The following is a 20,778-nucleotide window of genomic DNA, read 5'->3' on the forward strand; positions in this document are numbered from 1 at the left end:
AAGGAAGTAGGAAAGCATGACAGGTCTGTCTCCAATTCCCAGCAAAAACAACCTAGTAATAAAGGGCAAGGAAACTTGCATTGACATCAGCTGTGGAAGAAACAAATAGAGGAGTGCAGAAGAACTTCGTGACTGGAGCAGAATCTTTCACTATCCAAAATAGATGTAGCATGTTACTTTCAGAGAAGGAAGATGGAGTAGTGGAGAGAGAGTGGAGGACATGTCCTCAGTCAAGAAATTTCTGCAGAAAAACACCGTCAACTGGAACACATATGGGAGATGGAGTGGAGTCCATCTCATCAACAGGGCTGATAATCAGTCATGATGTATTTGGTGAACCTACATGAGCTATAGCCATCAGATATTTCTGTGTACTACATGCTTGGATTGCAAATTTATATGCTTGTTTTCAAGATCTCTCACTTGAGATATCTCCCAAGATTTAATTCAGGAACTGCATTTTTTTTTTAATGGAGAATACACTAAGAGATAAGTTGTGCAAAATCTTACCATAACCATAGATGTCCTTCTCTTCCATGCTGCAGTATTCTCACATGTGGGAGCCTCTGCATCAGGCGACCTGAACGTCCGGCTCATCTACAAAAGCTTAATCTTGGTTGCTGTCTGATGCATGGGATGTCACACGATGGACCATAAACCATGGGACATAAATGTGACGTTTGCACGCACAGACCTCAGAATTAACTGCCCAGTCAGACAACAGTCTAATGATGAAGGAGGGATGTCATCCAGACAGAGAAAAGGCTGTCTAGGGCAATACGAGAGAAGGAAGGAAGGAATACTGCAACATGGAAGAGAACAGCTATGGTTATGGTAAGATTTTACACAACTAATCTAGGTCGTCCTATTCTCATGTTGCAGTATTCTTACATGTGGGAGAGTACCACAGCTCATGCAGATAAAAGGGTGGAGAAAGAGATGTCAGTCTCCAGGAATCCATGGAAGATGGCTCTAGCAAATCCTGCCTTGGCTCTGGAGATACTGTACAATTTGTAATGCTTGGTGAAAGTCTGTACAGAGGACCATGTGGCTGCCTCTAGGATAGAAGCTGTGTCTAGGCCTTTGAGGAAGGCCCCTGAAGATGCCACTGCTCTGGTGGAGTGGGCTCTAACTGTAATGGGCAACTCTTTACCATGAGAAGAGTAACAGAATGCTACAGTTTTGAGTATCCAAGAGGATACAGTCTGTTTGGATACAGCTTTCCCCAGGGCCCTGGAGTGAAAGGATACAAAGAGTTGGTTGGATTTTTTAATGGCATTAGTCCTAACATAAAACCTCAGTTGCCTGTAGATGTCTAGGGAATGGAGCACTCTCTCACTGTCATTTTGTGGCGAAGGGAAGAAAGTGGGCAAATGGACAGATTGGTTAAGGGACAGTTCGTGGACCACTTTGGGCATGAAGGAGGAGTTACTAAGAAGAGAAACCCTGTCCTTATGAAACATGGTGTAGCGTGGAGTAGCCATGAGCGCCTCTCTCTTAGCTGAAGTAAGGGCTACTAACAAGACAGTTTTCCAGGTGCACATCTTTAAAGTGGCAGAGGCTGCCAGTTCAAAGGAGGTATTGGTGAGTTTCTCAAACATAAAATTCAGGTCTCAAGGAGGAGGGATAGGCTTCCTTGGTAGTCTGATGTGGAGAACTCCCTTAAGAAAGGGCTTTGTCTCCAATCTAGACAACAGGGGGTGGATCAATGGGTAAGCAGGCTGAGATAGCTGACAAGTGCACTTTCACTGAAGAGTATGAAATTTCTTATTTTTGGAGTTCACACATGTAGGCCAACACTAGAGGAACATATGCTTGGAAGGGGTCTATAGTTGCCTTTGAAGTTACCATTTGGAGAACCTTTCCCATTTTGATAAGTAGGATCTCCTGGTAGTAGGTTTCCTGGTGTCCTGCAGGACAGAGAGCACGTCCTCTGAGTAAAGGTGTTTGAAAGGGATCAAAAGTTGATTACCTACAGGGTAAGACTGAAGGTTTGCAGATGAGGGTAGATGAGGGATCCCTTCTGTTGGTGTGAGCAGGTCCACCTTTTTATTTATTTACTTATTTATTTATTATAAGTTTGATGACCGGGGAAGTCCACTGGACCACTAGAGAGAGCCCATTTTCAGTGGAGGCCCGGGGAGAAAAGCTCCAATACTTACATCTGCACTGAAGTTACACTTACAATGATTAAAATTTGAAAATCAGGACCCACAAAATATGTACAAAAAGTGTAAAAGCAGGACATATTTACCAAGACAAGACACTTACAATGATTAAAAATTTGAAAAATCAGGACGCACAAAATTATGTACAAAAAGTGTAAAAGCAGGATATATTTACAAAGACAAGCAATTTGTCATAAATCATGGAGTAACATAATGGCAATGGCTACTTGCATCTAGCGTAGGACAACTAGGAGGACTGAGCATTTATAGCATACATAAATAATTTGCTGGAATTTCACAAGGAGAAATGTTAAACAAAAACAGCTGCACGGTCCAATCAGGATTATGTGTAAGAGATTCTTGAGGGGAGAGTGTGTGTTTTTCTATGAGAGAGGTAGAGGATTTGAGGGATTATGTTGGAGCGTGACAAAGGCATAACCATTTAGAGGACAGGTGCGAGAAAAGCTGAGATTTGAAATTTGTATGGTTAGGTAGGTTACATAGGTGAGAGGGGAGAGAGTTCCAGAGTTTAGCCAAGTAGAAGAACATTAATAGTTGGCCTGGTGGTCATGAAGGTTTGTGGACTTGGAGGAGATTTTGGTGTAGGGATCTAAGTGAGCGGTTGGGTGTGTAGGTTTTTGAGGTGGCGGTGAAGGATGGGCAGTCTGTAGGTTTAAAGATGAGCTTGTGGCCAATGATGAGTTGAAGGTAGCTGAGATAGTTAGGTAGTGCTAGCCAATTTAGGGAGTGGAGGGAGTGGCAGTGGTGGGATGAGCTCTTTGAACTAGTTGCAAATTTGCAGATTTTGTGGTAGCAGTTTTCAAGTTTGGATCTAAGGCCAAGTTGGAGACTGGAGAACAGAGGGTCACCATACATGAGGGAGGGGAGCAGCAAAGAGGATGCAAGGGTTTGACGGGAAGAGGGGGTGAGGAAGCGGTGGTGTCTGTAGAGGAGACCCAACTTCTGTGGGTTTTTTTTATTGCGGTAAGGATGTGGGTATCGAATTTTAGTTCTTCATCAATGATGACACCGAGAAGCTTGGTGTAGGGAACAATTTCAAGGATGGTGGTGTTTCTGCTCTGCATGGTGAAGGAGGTTTTGTCTATAAAGGAGTTTTGGGTAGGAGAAAAAATCATTAGTTTAGTTTTATTTGCATTTACAGCCATATGGTTAGAGCTCATCCAGGATTCGGTTGTGGTGAAGGCTAATTGGGTTTTTGCTATGAGATCAGGGGGAGAGAGGGCAGAGCAGATGACAGTGGAGTAGTCAGCATACTGGACGACAGATCCTTCTGGGATGGAGTTGTGAAAGTTGTTAATGAATAGGTTAAAGAGCAGAGATCCAAGAACAAAGCTTTGGGGGACTCCAGTGGGTGTGGTTAGGAAGGGGGTGGTGGACATTTTCCACTGCACAGCTTGTTGGCGGTTTGCCAGGTAGCTAGAAAACCAGCCAATGGCAGCGGGAGAGAGAAGTAAGGTGGAGAGTTTTGTTAAGAGTAGGGTGTGGGAGATGGTGTCAAATACTTTGGATAGATCTAGGAATAGGGAAGATACAAATTTACCTGAGTCACACTCCTGGTTGATGGTTTCTAGAAAGGACAGAAGGGCAGTGGTGGTACTGTGGCCCAGGCAGAAGCAGTGTTGGGTAGGGGATAGGAGGTTGTTTTGGATTAGGTGTGTTATGAGTTGAGCTTGAATGGATTTTTCAAGTATTTTTGAGATGGGGAAAGGATGGCAATAGGCCTGAAGTTGGTGGTGTCTGTGTTTTTACCTCCTTTGTGGAGGGGGATGATGTAAGCATGACATCAGATAGAAGGGACGTATGACTTTTTAATGGATCTATTTATAAGAATGGAGATGGGGTATGTGATGCTGTCTGCTGATTGTTTGAGGAAGGTGGGTGGAAGATTGTCAGGTAGATTGCGGCAGGGTTTGAGTTTAAGGAGAAATCTTTTTATGGTGCTAGTGGGGATGTGAGTAAGACAGAAAGGTGTGAAGTGGGGTAGTGTTCATGCTCGAGGTTGGAGTGGGAAGGGCTAGGGATGGATGTTAAGAGGGGGAAGGCAGACTGGCAATGCAGTCAGTGAAAAAAGAGTTGAACTGGGTGACTATATCAATGTTGGAAAGGTTGGGATTAGGGCAGGGGCTTCTTTATTTCCTGGGTGCAGAACAGAAGAGATAGAGTCCCAGACTTTTTTGGGATTGGTTGCGTGTAAGGACTGTAGCTTAGAGAAGTGTGCTCTGCGGACTTTATGAGGTTTTTTGGGGAGTTACGAAGTTGTTTATATTCTAGAAGGGAGCTGGGATTTTTTTTGTTTTTGATATTGTTACCAGTTTTTGTCTCTTAGATGCATGGCTAGCTTAGTTTCTTTGGATAACCAGGTGCAGGGAGTGGTTTTGACTCGTTTGGTTCTCAGGGGGGCTTGTTGGTTGAGAAGGGTTAGGAATGTGTGGTTGAAATAGGATACAGCGTCATCTAGAGGGAGTGTTTTCACTGGAGACCAGTCAGTGTGCTTTAGGCATTCTGAGAAAGTTTGGGGATTGAAAGAGGACAGGTTGCCGGTTTGGATGCAGACGCGTTGTTTTTGTAGGGAAGCTGGGAGGCAGTTGGAAAAAACAGGTAGGTGATCACTGAGAGGACTCAGGTATGGTTCCAGCTTCTGAGATAAGATTTGGGTGAGTTGTAAGGATCAAGTCAATGATGGTTCCAGAGGTTCCATCTTTATTTGGCCTGGCTGGAGATTGAATTAGTTGGGAGAAATTGTATAGGTTTACTGTATGGGATGGGGCATTGGAGTTAATATTGGACCAGTTGATATTGGTGTCCCTGAGGATGTAGGTTCATTTTTTTATATTAAAGGAAAACCCGGAGAGAATGTTTTCAAGAGTGTCGATGTTATCACCTGGGGGAATATAGAGGGCAGCTATGCAGATTGACTTGTGGTTGTTTATTTTTAGGAAACCTATTGGGATAGTATTGGTGTAGGGAGTAACGGTATGGCAGGAGAGGTATATTATAGCTACCCCTCCTACTTTTCTGTGGGTTCTGTCATTGCGAATCATTTGGTCACCTGGTGGCAGTATTTTATTATTTTTAATGAAGGATTTGAGCCAGGTTTCTGAAATGGCGGTTATGTCGGAGTGGTTATGAGAGAGACAGGCATGGAGGTTTGGGATTTTATTTCTAAGGCTTTGTGCATTAAGAGTAGTGAGGCGAAAGGATTTGGGTTTTGAGGGTTGTCTGGAGGGTAAGTTGACAATGGAGTTACAGACGGGTCCGGGGTTTGGGTGGATATCACCGGCTAGAGAGAGGGAGATAAGGTGGAGGAGTAAGGAGAGGTAGTTTGTAGGGGATGGAGAGTAAGTGTGGTGTGAGGGATAATATTTTTTGGTAAGGCATCTCATGGCTGAGTGGAGAGGGGGTGTGGAGGGGGGAGGTGTGGGTTTGAATAGGTGGATTAGGTTGGAGATGTAAATTTCATGTGAGATGTGTGAGTACGAGAGGGAATGAGGATGATGATACGCTGCAGTAGAGTGTGTATGTAAAATATGGTAAGAGTTAAGCATTTGTGTGAGATAGGTAAGATAGGATACGGAGAGTAGAAGGGTTAGTAACTAAATGGGGGGTGTTGTTATACCAAACATTGTGGGAGGAGGACGTAGACTGTATGTATAAAGTTGTTTGTAGGTGGGCTAGGCTTTATGAAGTTAAGAATACTGGTTGGTGAAAATAGGGGGGTTACTAGAAGTAGAAACTACTTGCGAGGCAACTTGTGGTGATTGCCCTTGGCAAGATATAGAAGAAGGGGGAACCAATGTTGCCTTGGCCAATACAGAGTCATCAGTAATGTTTTTGGTTTGTTCCTCTGAATCTTAATCAGGAACTTTTGAATCAGAGGGAAGGTGGGAAACGCATACTGAAACAGCTCCTTCCAGGAAATTGAAAAGGCATCCACTTTCCATGTTAGTGGGGAGGGGAGCCTGGAGCAGAATAGCCATAGCTGTCTGTTCTGAGGGGAGGCAAACAGGTCTATTTGTGGAGTGCCCCACTGGTAGACAATGTCTAGGAAGACATCTCTGTTCAACATCCATTCATGATTTTAAGACAATGATCTGCTGAGGGCATCTGCTTGATGGTTTCCTGTGATGGGATGTAGATAGCCTGTAAGGGTACCTTGTATCTTGTGGTCAAACTCCCATGCTTGTATGGTCAGCCTGAAAAGTAAATAGGATCTGGTCCACCCTGTTTGTTGATGTACCACATCACTGTGGTGTTGTCTATGAAGACATGTAAGGGACCAGCCTGAAGAAGCGGGAGAAAGGTCTTTAGAGTTAGGAAAAGAGCCTTCATTGTCCTCACATTGATGCATTTTTTTTCCTGAGTGAGGGCTCGCACTGAGCTTGTACCTTGGGGCCATTCATAGTTGCCCCCCATTCCAGGTCTGAGGCATCTGTGTACATGAACTGGACTGCCTTGGTAGGCTGTAGAGGGAGGCCTGGATTCAGCAGAATGTGGTGTATCCACCACTCCTAGAGCTTTTTTTCAGGCAGGGCAGGAAGGGAACCTGAAAATCCAGAGGGTTATTGTGTTGGAACCAGAAATTCTTCAAATACCACAGCCCAGCATGTGGAGAAATTCCTTGGCTGAGATGAGTGAGACTTGGAGGAGGCTTTGGAAATATCTGGTTAGTGAAGTGATCTTGTCTTGTTGGAGGAAGGCCTTCATCAGGTCTTGGTAAGGAGTTAGGGAGGACTTCTGTAGGTTCAGGGTAAACCCCACACTTCTTAGGAGAGACAGAGTGAATTGTAGGTGTACCTGCTGAGTACCTCTGTCTTCTGCTTGAATGAGGAGGTTGTCCAGGTAAGGGAAGACCTATATGCCTTTTATCCTGCAGAAGGCTACTGCCAGGGCTAGACACTTTGTGAAGACCCTTGGTGCTGTGGACAAACCAAAGGGCAAGGCAGTAAACTGACAGCGTGAGGATGGCAAAGCAAAATGCAATGCAGAAATCTCCAGAAGTATGGGGATATGGCGGTATGCCTCTTTCAGGTACAAAATGGCCATGAAGGCCCCGGGTGTCAGAAGTGGAAGAAGGGTATGCAAGGATAGCATGTGGAAAGAAGGTATAAGCAGGAAGGGGTTTATTAGGAACAGGTCCAGTATTGATCTCCAAGAGTGGTCCTTTTTTTTGGAACCAGGAAGAGTCTGGACCCTTGACCCTCTTGTCCTGTAAGAACTCTCTCCATGGTGCTTTGTTATAGTAAATCCTGAATAATCTGGGGGATCAGCTGGGACTGCTTTTTTTTGGAGGGAGGGGCATCCTTTTGGAATAGGCTTTTCCTGCCAGGACATAAAGTACCCTTTTTCCATTACTGATAGGACCCAGCGGTCTGAGGGTATATGTTGCCACAGAGGAGACAGTGAGAGAGGTGAGCAGAAAGGTGGAGATGGTGGGGTGGGTGGGGATTTTGGCAGTCACACAGTGCTAGGTATTTCTGGAAAGGACTGCCTGGGTGTAGATTGAGACAAAGTAGTTCTGGGGGAATGAGGGCTTTCTGACCCCTTTCCTCTGTTTTGAAGAAGGAGCAGGTGCCCTTCTAACAAAAGGTTGGTTTAGCTGGGTAGTTACTGTAAAACTTAGGAACTGGGGATACTAGTAGATGTTTCAAGCCCTACAGTTCCTTCTTTTTCTCCTGCACACTTTTGAAAAGCTCTGCAGATTGTTTGCCAAAGAGAAAGTTGTTGTCTGGGGGGGCATCCAGAATCCTGTTTTTGAAATCGTCTGACAGGGGTTGAAGTTTGAGCCAGGAATACCTGCGTGGCACAGAGGCAGATGTAGCTGATCTGGCTTAAGTTTCTGCAGAATCATTGCTGCATTTTATGGAATGCCTGGCTACCTATGCTGCTAAAGGAAGATTTGAGGCAACTTGTGGCTTAGTAGGGGAATCGGGCATAGATGAGCAGGGTAGATGCCTGAGAAACAATGTCTAAAGCGCACTTAACCATGTGCGTTTGGTAACTGATGGCCCTAAAGGCCAATGTAGAAGTGTAAATCATTTTTCCCCAATCTGTAAATCACTTTACTGTCCTTAGCAGATGGCAGCAGATGGCAGCAGGGAAGAAGATGGGATTTGCCTTGATTGCTTGCCAGGTGCCACAGCAATGACTGTTGGGTCTGCCATGGGTGGTTTTATGAGGTATCTGTAATCATCAGGAAATTTATAGAACCTGTTTGGCCTTTTAGAGGCAAGGGGGTTGGTATTCTGGGGTCTTGGAGGCAGCTGCAAAGGCATCCAGGTAAGCAGAAATCACTGGGGTATAGCAGAGGGAGAGGGGGACTCCATTTGGAGAAGCTCAAAGTATCTTTTTTATACCTGAGTCATTTGGATGGAGTCCCACTTAAAGTATTCTCTCATTTCATAGATAGTCTCCGCAAAATTAATGTCTTCTGGTGAAGAATCTCTTTCCAAGGAGTCTTCATCTGCGGAACAATATTCCAGGGGAGAGGCAAGCTAGGAAATGTAAGTGAGAGACTCATCAGAGGAGGAAAAGAGGAGTCTTCCTCCTGAGTCGGAGGAGGTGACATGGAGGCTACAGAGGTAGGCCTGGGACTTGGGGAAGGTAGAGTAGTAGTTTGTCAGGTTGCAGCCTCAAGGCCATAAAGGCCTGAAAAAGTGACTGGGAAAAAGTTTGCCAGTCAGGCTGATGCTCCACTAGGGTAGACAAATGTCTGGTCTTTTGTTTCCCTTGAGCGGAGTCTTATGAATAGGCTGAGAGGCCGAGGGCCTGGATTCAGGTGTCAGGCCTAAGGCCGAAGCACTCTCTTCGGAAACTAAGGTCAGCCATCTGGGTGAGCCAGGTTCCTCCCCAACATCGGCTGAGGCCAATGTCGCAGAAACCTCCTCGGACATGCAGGCTGGAGAACGATGGGCGGCTTCCGAAATGGTACTGTGGCCAGTTCTTTCAGACGTTCCTCAGCCCATAGACCATCAGCTGGTGGGACGTCCAAAATAGGAGGCGCAGTATTAGGCCTAGAAATCTTGGCCTTCTTTTTAGGCAGCTCCACCTCAATGGCCGGGTCAGGATCCATACAGAGGGCCAAACATTTAAGTCACTGATTCTCTACAAATAATTTAAGGGCCGCTAGACAGCTGCACAAGGTGTTAGGAGCAAACGACTGACAGATTTTACAGGTCGTATGGTCATGGGACGGCCCTAGGCAAAACAAACAGTTTGTGGGCATCTTTGTGTGGAATTTGATGACCGCACTTACATTTCCCCTTTCTAGATGACATTGGCTGAAAGGAAAAACAGCAACCTAAACTCAGACATAAACAAGGAAGATTCCCCAACGGGGTACTTATCTTTGATGTCATCAGAGATTCGGAGCAGAACGAGCAGGATGATGTTCGACTGCAGCAGAGAAGCTCTGAGGACTGTGTGCGTGTATGTCACATTTATGGCCCTGTGTGTGACGTCCCAAGCATCAGAGAGCAACCAGGCTTAATCTTTTATAGGTGAGCCGGATGTTCGGGTCACCTGAGGTGGAGGATCCCACATGTGAGAATAATGCAACATAAGAATAGAAGGAAAAGTTTGACAGTGATGCGTTCACTGGGAAAAGCAGGTTGAAAGTTTGGGGGGGGGGGTGCATCTTTTTTGTAGAAATAGCCTGAATGTTTGAATTTGTCAGTTTATCACTGCTAAATGAGTAAGTTAACGCACCTTAACAGATCAATATTATTAATAAAGTTAGGATTGTCGGGGGGAGTTGCATGTCCTGATAGAAAGCTTTTGTCTCTTTTGCGACTCGCCCTTATAATTATTAACACATCTCAGTAATTTACCTTATTTAAAGTTATAACAGGTCAACAGAGTGTAAATGGGAGAACAGAGTGTAAATGGGAGATTACTATCAACTGTTTTTATTAGTTATGTTCTACTGTTGTGGTGATACAATGCTACTGCTATTTTAAATGCAAGGCCAGGGTGGTGTTTTTATAAGAAACAAAATAAAAAAAATTTTTTTTTTTTTAAGGAAATGGAAGAGGGAAAACTACTTTCATGTGCATCGTCATAAAGAAGAGTATCTATTTTGATACTTCCTGCACTGGGTTGGGAAAAGAAGCTAGTACTATCTGATAAGGGCAGATAACTTACAGCCTTGATTAATACATGGAAAAGATTTTTGTTACTGGCAAATTTTTATGGACTAAATGAGGGCAGCCACAATATCCTGTATATGTTGGCAAAGAAATAACCTCTCTTTTGCACCCCTAAAACGGATTGTAGTGGGTGGCAACCTTAACATGGTCATGGATTCTGTTTTGGACAGAATTTTCAAAAGTATCCTGGGAGCTAAAATATTTTGTGGAAGAGTTCCAGCTTTTTGAAGTATGGTGGACTCACTACCCATCCTCTCTAGATTTTACCCATTATGCACTGGGCCTAGCAAATAGACCAGATTAATAGTTAGTTAATAAATGCATGCTCCAGGGGATACAATGTCCATATGATCTAATGCCCTGTTTGAACATTCTGTGGTCACAATGTCTACATTCACAGGAGCAGCTGGCCCAGTTGATATCCTCATTTTGGGGGGGGGTCTCACTCACTTCCGCATTGGCATATCTTTGCTAAAAGTGAACATTTTAAATACAAGTTTAGAGTGTTTGTATGAATGGCCAAGATCAAGAGGGATGAGTTACAAACCTTGTTATCTCTACATAAACTGTTTATGGAGAAGTACTTAAAAAGGAAGAGGTGTAGAGATAGAGAAAAATGTTCAACAGCTTCTTGGGGAAATGGGAACACAATTTATTTTACTGAGCTACAAGTATATATTCTGATAAGCTGCTTGCATGGAAGTGCAAGAAACATACCAAAAAAAGTCATATTTCTGCACTTAAGGTTGACAAACTTACAGTACATATAGAATCCAGTAAGATAAATAAAATTCTTTCAGATGAGAACTCCTGGACTGTAGGTGTGTCAGGGCAATGCAGGGAAAGGAGCTCTTTTGTACTTAGGAGTTTTTTACTGCTCCCAGTTCATACAGTCACTCCTCAGCAATCCATTTTCCCAGCAGGAAATTGAAGTAGCAATATGGGATTTTTTTTTTAAATCTTTCAAACTGCTGTGAACTTCCCTATGCTTTACTATCCACATGCTATGGAAGCTGGCCAGTTTCCTTCAGATACAACTAGAGCAAAAGTACTCATGTTTCTTAAGCCAAATAAAGACCTTTTATCTAATGCTAATTATCCCCCAATTGCTCTACTACAAATTGAATTAAATATTTTTTGTAGCGTTAGAGAGGCTACGTTACAGACTGTAATCCCAAATTTGGTTCCAGCTAATCACTTCAGTTTTGTTAACAGGGAGGTTAGAGGGGCCGTATACTGCTAGAACATGGCTTTCTGTTAGATAGCTCTTTCAAAGGACAAAGCAAAATGTGGGGGCCCCTATTGTTAGATTTCAATAAACTCTGAATTGGAATTTTCTATGAGATGTGTTTAGATATTCTCCTTCTGCAACAGTTCGTAGATTGGGTTCAGTTGTACTGCAATGGAGTTCTCTCTCTAAATCTATCCTTCCTTTTACAAATCACTAGAGGCAGGGATGCCCACTTTCTATACTTCTCTTCACTCTCGCAGTTTTGGTAATCAATAAATATCTGCCAGTTAAGTACAGTTCAAAATACCTGTCATTGGGGAAGGTATTGTATCTGCTTACCACCTGCTTTGCAGATGACTGCACAGGTCTCTTATTTTAGACACGCTGGAGTATCTTTCTAAACATCCCACAAAACAACTGATGTCTTAGAGAGACAAATGTTGGAAGCTTTGGCAAAAAAAAAACAAAGGCCCCCTAATACCAAAAACACAGCAGGGGACTCCCTCCTCCCCAACTACGTAGGCAAAATATGGAACTCCCTACCCACCTCTATCACCACAGCTGTCTCAAAAGCCACATTTAAAAAACTCCTGAAAGAACACCTACAGCACTCATGGATTTGCACTAGTTCCCCACCTGACTAACCTTTACCTCCTACTTGCCCCCCCCAACCCACTAACTACAGCCTCACCTCTAACAAATTTAGCCTAACTGCCTCCAACTCCATCTACAATACTTCCCCATAGTTATACTGCTCACAAACCTCTCCCAAGATACCAGGTTAGAAATCCACTAACCATTTCACTAACTCTATCCTGCCATCCTATCAACCCACCCTATTGCATCCCTGTTACTATTCCCCTCCACCTACTTACCCTGTTACCATCTCCCCTCTACCTATACACCTGGCATACTTAATAACTACTCTATACTACTCTATTTTCACTAGTATGGAATATCTAAACCATTACTCAATATTTGGGTGTAATCTCTGGAATACTGTTAAACCTGAATCTCACTTTGTCTGACACTGATCTATGTTTTAACTATGTGTTACCTTGAACTTAGTGTGAATAACATGTTACTTCAAATTACATAGCAAATAGCAGACTAACACTGAACACCTCTGTTTGCCTTAATTTTGTCTACATTTTGTATAAAGTTTACTGTGGAGCTTTTCTCCCCAGGCCTCTGTTGAACATGGACATGCATCCAGTCAGATTCGCCCAGTTAACAAATGTAAAATAAAAATAAAATAAACAAATTTATTGCTTTTCTTCAGCCTAGAACCTGTAGTGAGCAACGCAAGTACATACTACTTTGTTAAGTTACCTGAAAAAATGTGTACATATTATATATTTGCACATTTTGCAACTATGGTGTACAGCTGCCTGCTATGTAAATACCGCTCATCTTCCTATTGATTTCGACTGTATACGTTGTGTACTTCTAATGTACTGTGGTGACATTTTATATACTGTCCTAACGTGGACTTTACCCACATAAATCTGAACATATTGTTTGTTGCACATTTACAACTACTGTATATTGCTGTCTGCTGTGAAAATATTGCTCATCTTCTCACTGACTGTACTTTAATGTAATTAGTGTACTTTTTATGTACTGTGCTTATATTTTACAGTGCACTACTGTAGAGCTGTTCTCCCTGGGCCTCCACTGAAAATGGGTTCTCTCAGCCCAGTGGACCTTCCGGGTAAACAGACAGCAATAAAAAAATAAAATAAATAATAACCTACCCCTAACTTACCTACAGCAAAGTCTACAGCTTATCCATAGATCTCTCCAAGAAAAGCAAGTTCCTGCTATCTGGAAAAAAGCTTATATTCTCCCAGTACATAAAGGGGCCAAAACATAGATTTCACCAATTTCCGACCCACAGCAATCCTTTTCCCTCTATCCAAAATTCTAGAAAAATGTGCCCACAATCAACTCCTAAAGCACCTCCTAGACGACAAAATCTTGTCCCCCACCCAACATGGTTTCAGACCTGGACACAGTACCACCACTACCCTTATATCATTATTGACACTGTAAACCATGCAAGAGGCACAGGGAAATTTGTGTCCTCTTTATTCCTTGACCTATCAAAGGCATTTGATACCATCACACATCCCCTACTACTCACTAATCTATCTAACCTAGGAATCCTACCCCCACCTTTGATTGGTTCTCTTAACTACATTACAAACAGAGAACAAGCAAGAAAATGGGACCAGTATGTTTGCCAACAATGCTACACATACCATCCCCCATCACTGTACATCCCTTCAAAAACTCAACTGGCTCGAACTACCTCACTTCCTAACTTACCTACAAACTCACCACTGCACATAAAATCATAACTATACCAGAAGATTGCCCATCCCTAGCCTCACTAATGTCCCCCTACAATTCTGCTAAATACATCAAATCAGAAAATAAATGTCTTCTAAAAGTAGAATTACCCAGACTTACAGCTGGCAAAGCTCTTTACTCCATTGCTATAGCCAAGGTGCAGAATTCCTTACCCACCACAATCAGAACCACCTCTAACCACACCATTTTGAAGAAGTTTCTGCATGAATACCTCTCCAAACTATGGCTCTGTACTTGCTCAAATAATTCTTATAGTATTACATGAAACTAGAAACCTCTCCTAACTTTGAAATATCCACCTTCACTTAATTTAACTCTTTTCCCCTCTCAGTTTTATGCATCTTCAGCTATAAGATGAGATTTAAAGAAAAAAAAGCCTAATTCTAATTGTATACCAACATGTATATATTGTACCTAGATGTAAATCATTGTTATTTTTGTATTTTGTATAATGTTGCTTACTAGTGACTTAAATGTGTACTTTGAAGATGCCCTCGACAAGCGGGTGAAAGCGCTTAGTATCTTGTGGATTTTATTGTGGAATTGTTTCTTGTTTTGGTCAAGTTTTATCTATTAAAAGTCTTTTTTGGTGTGACCAGGATCCAAGGTTTGCTGAAATTATTTGCTTATTGAATCTGTTAACAGTCATTATGTAATACATCTCATCGATGTATTATGTAATATGTGGAGCTTTTCTCCCCGGGCCGCCACTGAAAATGGCCACTCATAGGCCCAATGGACTATCCCAGAAAACAAATGCAAATAAATAAATAATATAAGTAGGCCTCAGTTTGGTGTCACTCACCTATCTGGACACAGTACAGTGTTTAATGTGGGGCTCTTTACTACAGTCAGTCAGGTGGGGAAGTCAATATGGTTTTTATTAGAACTACATCTCAGATTGAGGACAAGCACCTCCTTGTGTCCACTTCATCCTAAAAGACTTAGGATCCTGGGGGGATAGATCTTTGGTTAGACAAAGCCTTTGTTGATAACCTTAGGAAAAAATAACCTCATCTCACCCAATTTTCATTTATTTTGGCTCATCTAAATTTGTTGGTACATGGCAAGTGTATTAAATGAACAAAATGGATTGAGTCAGGGTTATATTGCTTTTCAAACGTTTGGGAAGTCTCTCTTCAGATCATCTCAGCCTGGGATGAAATTAAGGTCTTTCCTGCACTGGTTTACTGGTTATAATATTCATAACTGTGAGCCAGTATTCTTTCTGTATGCTTAAGAGGTATGTATGTGGGTGGGGTGTTGAACAAAATCCATACTGATGAATGGTTGCCAACATCTCGCAAACTAGACAACTGAAACAGACTAAATTGTGTTTTTTCATTACAGTCTTATGTAAAAATCCATGTGCTATATTATTAGTTAATTTGAACAAATGGAATGAGATGATATGCACCCTTACCACATCTGAGGAATGGTCTCATTTTCTTAGCAGTATACAGGATAACAGATGGGCACTTCTAGTTCAATTTACTTAGCCTAAGGCGTCCTATCATCTGCATTATATTCCAGTTAGGTTATCTGCTTATGGGCTAGCTAATGATGACCAGTGCTGGCACAGTGAATATATGAAGGCTAACTACCTTCACCTACTTTGTGAATATCCTAAGGTACAAGGATTAATGAAAGTTATTACTGACTGGATAGCATGGGCACTCTAGCACTGATGCAAAGTTCTGGGGTCTGTGCCCTGCTTGATTTGATGCATTTATGCCAGCGTTTTTTAACTTTAAATGCTTGACATCAACATGTGCAGTGGATGCAGAGATTGCTAGTATGGTAACACCAGTAGACGAATAGAATCCTGTGTAAGGATACTTGGAAGGATTGTTCATTTATGCATCTTAAACCAGGTTTGGTTTAGTAGTAGGAAACTTTTGTTGCATTTCCCAGCATGTGGCTGAAATAGTTCCCTTGTAGATCAGTTTGTTAGCTTAATCAATAAACACAAATGTGCTACATGAATTCCTAAAAGATATTTATATGCACACTACCTGGAACTTAAGGAACTCTTTGGCATAATGCAGTTAAAACTAGCAAGCTCGCAGTCTCCATCTTGCACATCACTCCTTTTCAAAATCGATTTGGAGATTTAATATTCAAAATATCAGTGCGGACAGCACAGGTGTGCAATGGGTTGCACTGGTGCCTCACAGCAAGATGTCCTCTAGTTCGATTCTCAGCTGGGGTACCTTCTTTATGAAGTCTGCATTTCCTCCCCATGTTCGTGTGGGTTTTCTCCTAGTGCTCTGGGTTCCTCTGATATTCCAAAGACTTGCAGTAGGTGGACTGGACACACTAAATTGGCTTTAGGTGACTGCACATGTGTGCGGATGGTACAGAAGAACAAATGCAACAGAGGTAGCCACCTGGCCGTGTGAACACTGTTAATGTGACACTCCAACCTCATGTGTAAAAATGGGAAAAAGGAATTGTCTATGGATGGACTTATCAATGGACTGCTATGTGGATCACTAGCTCTACAATATTTACAGTACTGAATGAATTCAGTTCTGGAAACCTCACCTGGGAGAAATATATGAAAAAGACGGAAGGAGTGCAGAGACTCCAGAATGTGCATGAAGGCTTAACTGAGAAATGAGGATGCTGGCATAGGTGATAAACACAATTTTTAATTTTAATTTATTTATTTTATATTTGTTAACAGGGAAAGTCTGACTGGACGCAGGTCCTTTTTCAGTGGAGGTCCAGGGAGAAAAGCTCCTCAATACAAGATAAAATATAAAAACAGAACTCAAAAAATACAATTTGTACAGACAGCATATACAATATCAACATACAAGGTACAGAACAGTTGTACAAAAAGTATGGAAAGCAGATCTGTTTGATGAAATGTACAGGTTATAGTATAAGCAGACGATGCGGTTTAAGAGTTAAATGGTTTGTGGTAGGGATTACACACAGTATAGGTTTTAGGTGCCAAACACTACACACAGACTTATCTGTAAGGTATATGATACAGTTGGATACAAAATCTAGGTCTGATAAATATCACACATTATATTTACACAGTATAACTTAGTGAACAAGGAGTTGAGATATTGGAGTCTCAGGATTGGGAGGTTAGTAGTTAGGTAGTTTTAGTTGGTGCAGGTGGTTAGATAATTTTAGGTTTGAGAGTGAATTAACCAGGGGTAGTGCAGGAGCACATCCATGTATCTGCCAGATGAGTTCTTATATTATGGGGCAGAGGGTTCCATTTTTTATATACAGTTGGAGAAGGAGTCACCAGAATGGCTTTTGCTACCTGCAGTAGTAATCTATTACTTGAGTGGAGTGTTCTATTGTTTGAGTGTGAAGTAATAAATTTTGGAGGGTGGGGGTTTTGTCAGGTTGATGAAGGATTTTGTAGGAAAATATTAGTTGGTTCAGGAGGAGGAGTTGGGGGAGTTCAAGCCAATTAAGTTGTTTAAGAGCTGAACAATGATGTGACCTGAAAGGAGAGTATGTGGCAAACCTGTCTATTTTATTGTAGCAGGAATCAAGCTGGGTAATTTCAGTCTCTCACAAGTTTGTGGATATTGGGGAGGTGTAGAGGAGTGTAGATATGAGATGGGTGTGTGTTATGGTGGATTTAGCCTGTTCAGTAAGGAATTGTTTATTTTTATGCACCTTCTTTATGGTCTGGGAAATATGGATGTCAAATTTAATATTACAGTTGATTTCGACACCTAGAAGTCGAGTGTGGGTTACATGGGAAATGATGGCTTAGTTCTTAAACATAATATTGAAGGAGGGGCTTGATGAAGTGAATCTAGTTGGGTTAAACAGTTTTGTTTAGGTTCAGAATTAACTTGGGAGTTTATGAGCCATTCTTCAACTGAGAAAAAGGAATCTTGCGTGATTGAATGGAGCTCCTGTAGGTAGGAGGCAGAACAGATTAAGGTTGAGTCATCCGCATACTGGATAACAGAAGTATGTATGTTATTAGTAAAAAGTGAAGATAGAAGGGGCCCTAAAAACGGAACCTCGGGGAACTCCTATTGTAACTGGAAGAAGAGGGGAGAGGTCGTTCTGCCATTGGACGGCAAGCTGGCAAACTGATAAATAGCTCTGGAACCAAGAGATAGAGGGTTAACTGATATTAAACTCAAAAAGAATTTGGAGACGTTTACTATGTGTGACCATGTCAAAGGCCTTGGAACGGTCAAGGACATAATCTGGGCATAGTTGTAGTAATGATCTGTGCATGGAGGTCTAAAAAATAATAACGGAACAAAACCTGGCAGGATAGATCACAAGCATATGAGACTGGCAGATAATGGCAGAGAACCATGATAAGCTAGGAAGATGTTTTCTTAGTAGTAGTGTAGAAGACATTTTGAAAGTCATTGCTTAGAATGGAAAAGAAATAACAAGCAAATGGAATTGAGAGTCGGACAGACAATGGAGATGTGTTAGATGAGGAAAATGATGCAGTTGCATACATGCTATGCTTATGTAACAGCTGGAGCTAACAACTTCCATTCCTTTGCTTGCATCCCATATACAATGAAACTGAAAGACATGGTGATACCGGATAGCCTTATCTTACATATTTACTTATATTTCTTACAGAAAGACATACTTGCCTGTCTCCGGACACAGTGATCAAATATCTGCAGTCATTGGTAAACTTCATCCCGGTTACAATCTCTAGTTAATAAAAGAAATAGATTACGTTAAACGTTTAGTTAGTGGTAAAACACAGCATATGTACAAACAGCATAATGGAGAAGTTATTTTTTTATATACGTTAACATGCTTTAAAACATCCTAACTTAATAACTGGCAGTTAGCATACAGACTTAAAGCCCTGTATTGTTAAAGAACTGCTTCTAGTAGCCCAAGGTACAGGGTTTTAATCCCTTCTACCTGTATATTTCCACTGTGGGACTGAGCAAGTCGCAATCAGCCAGTGCTACTAGGTCACCCCAGAAAGGGACTTGTCCAATGGGCTTACATGGATGACAAATGTATAAAACAAAACAGAAAAAAGCTGAGAAAACAACTCTACATATAGTGAGTCATATAAGTTCATCACACTTCAGAAATCTGTCATACACTACATTATGGAAGAACTAATGTCATGCACTACATTATATGGAAGACTGAAAACACCTCTTTCATCTTGTGTTACCATAAAGCAATCAGCTTTGCTGTATATGTGTACACGACAGACAAAGGGCTAAAATGGAATTTTCTCCTTTATAATAATTAATACTTCATTTACAGCTGGTTTAGATTTTGATTTGGTTTAGATTTTGATTTCCACTATCTAGTATTGGCAGCCAATAGTACTAAATGGAGTAAGGCTTTATTATGTCTGGGCAAATCAAATCCCCTATCCCAGCTCACAAGAATAATTTCCTTAGTTAAAACCATTTTCTCCTCCAACATTTCTAAGTCCATACTCTGCAGGGAGTTTTTTAAATCTACAAACCCATTACATTCCCAAAACACGTCCCCAATTACCTCTCTCTTTTTCCCATCAAACTTCCAAAAATTGCTATCCACCAGAGGACATGCTGTCTGATGTCTGCTTGGGGATTCCTATGCAAGCTCTTCTATGTAAAAACCCTAAACCTTATGGACTATATTGCATACTTGGGAGCCATTCAGATGTCCCTTACTATTCCTTTGTACATTGCCTTTCCATTTTCTTGTGGATAAACTCAAAATGTTCACTGACATTCTATCAAACAGTATTGGGTTTTTGAAATTTGTAATTGGTAGTTATGGTGATGTGGTTTCATTTCTGGATATTAATGTTTCCACTGACAGAGAAAATGACTGTTTCAACTCTTCTATTCATAGAATAAGTAAATTTAGGAACAATTACCTTGAATTCCAACAATGGCAGTTTGTGGGAAATTAGATGTCACGCTACCTGCACAACACGCAACGTAGTATACGTTGCTTGCTGTCAGACCTGTTTTAAATTTTACGTAGGTAAAACTAACAGGTCTCTCAGAGAGAGAATCCGTGATCACCTATATTGTTTGGCTAGGGGAGAGATCAGTAGCGCCATATCGAAGCACATATTGAACGAAGGGAGTGAACATTATTTTACATTCCAGGTTTTACATGTGCAAACATTAAATTTAAGAGGAGGTGATATAACAAATTCTACAGAACAAGCGGAGACCCGTTGGATCATCCGCTTAGCTGCACATAGGGGGAGAGGGTTGAATGAATCGGTTCCTTTGAAACCGATTCTTAAAAGCAGACCTCTCTAACCCTTTCATGCTTACACATACATTCTCCATATATTTCTTGGTATACATACTAGATATGTCATGATGTTATTTTGTTGTCTTTAGTGATTCAGCAGTTTTTATGTTTATATCATCTCAAGAGATGAGCTTATGCCCTTCTATAATGTTTTGTATTATTAGTAAGGATACTTTATTTATATCTGTATTTTAAACATATTTTTATGTTCTATTTTTGAAATAAGTAAGAGTTACTTTTTTGAATGCATAGACTTTATTGTGTATATGACTTTAAATTATACATAGGATGCAGAGTATTTAAAGTTGACGCTGTTTCCGTTTTGTCATAACGTCTGATGAAGCGACTGTGTTCGTGAAAGCGCTTACAATTAAATCATTGTTTTTACCAAATTTTGTTATTTTTCTAAAGTGAATAGATCGTACTGGTGTCAACTGTAGTGAAGCTAAGCGCCTGTGAGATTCGCTCACTTACTTGTATTCTTAGGAATTTTACATCTACTGGACGCCATTTGCTACCTGAAAGGAATTACTCTTGGGAGCAGCGTTTGAGTCTGAACATCTATATCAGCATTTTTATTTGG

General features: G+C 41.5%; 1 protein-coding gene across 1 annotated transcript in view; it reads right to left on the minus strand.

Moving 5' to 3' along the window:
• LOC122787719 (WD repeat-containing protein 62-like) overlaps positions 1-20,778 on the minus strand; it is a 1,689,893-nt gene that overhangs the window by 800,965 nt on the left and 868,150 nt on the right. Inside the window, exon 16 of the mRNA XM_044054617.1 lies at positions 18,554-18,617. Coding sequence (XP_043910552.1) covers positions 18,554-18,617 — 64 coding nt within the window. The remainder of the gene's footprint in view (positions 1-18,553; positions 18,618-20,778) is intronic.

This window comes from Protopterus annectens, chromosome 1.part0, assembly GCF_019279795.1.
Source record: "Protopterus annectens isolate FY-2018-M chromosome 1.part0, PAN1.0, whole genome shotgun sequence".
Classification (NCBI taxonomy): Eukaryota; Metazoa; Chordata; order Ceratodontiformes; family Protopteridae; genus Protopterus; species Protopterus annectens.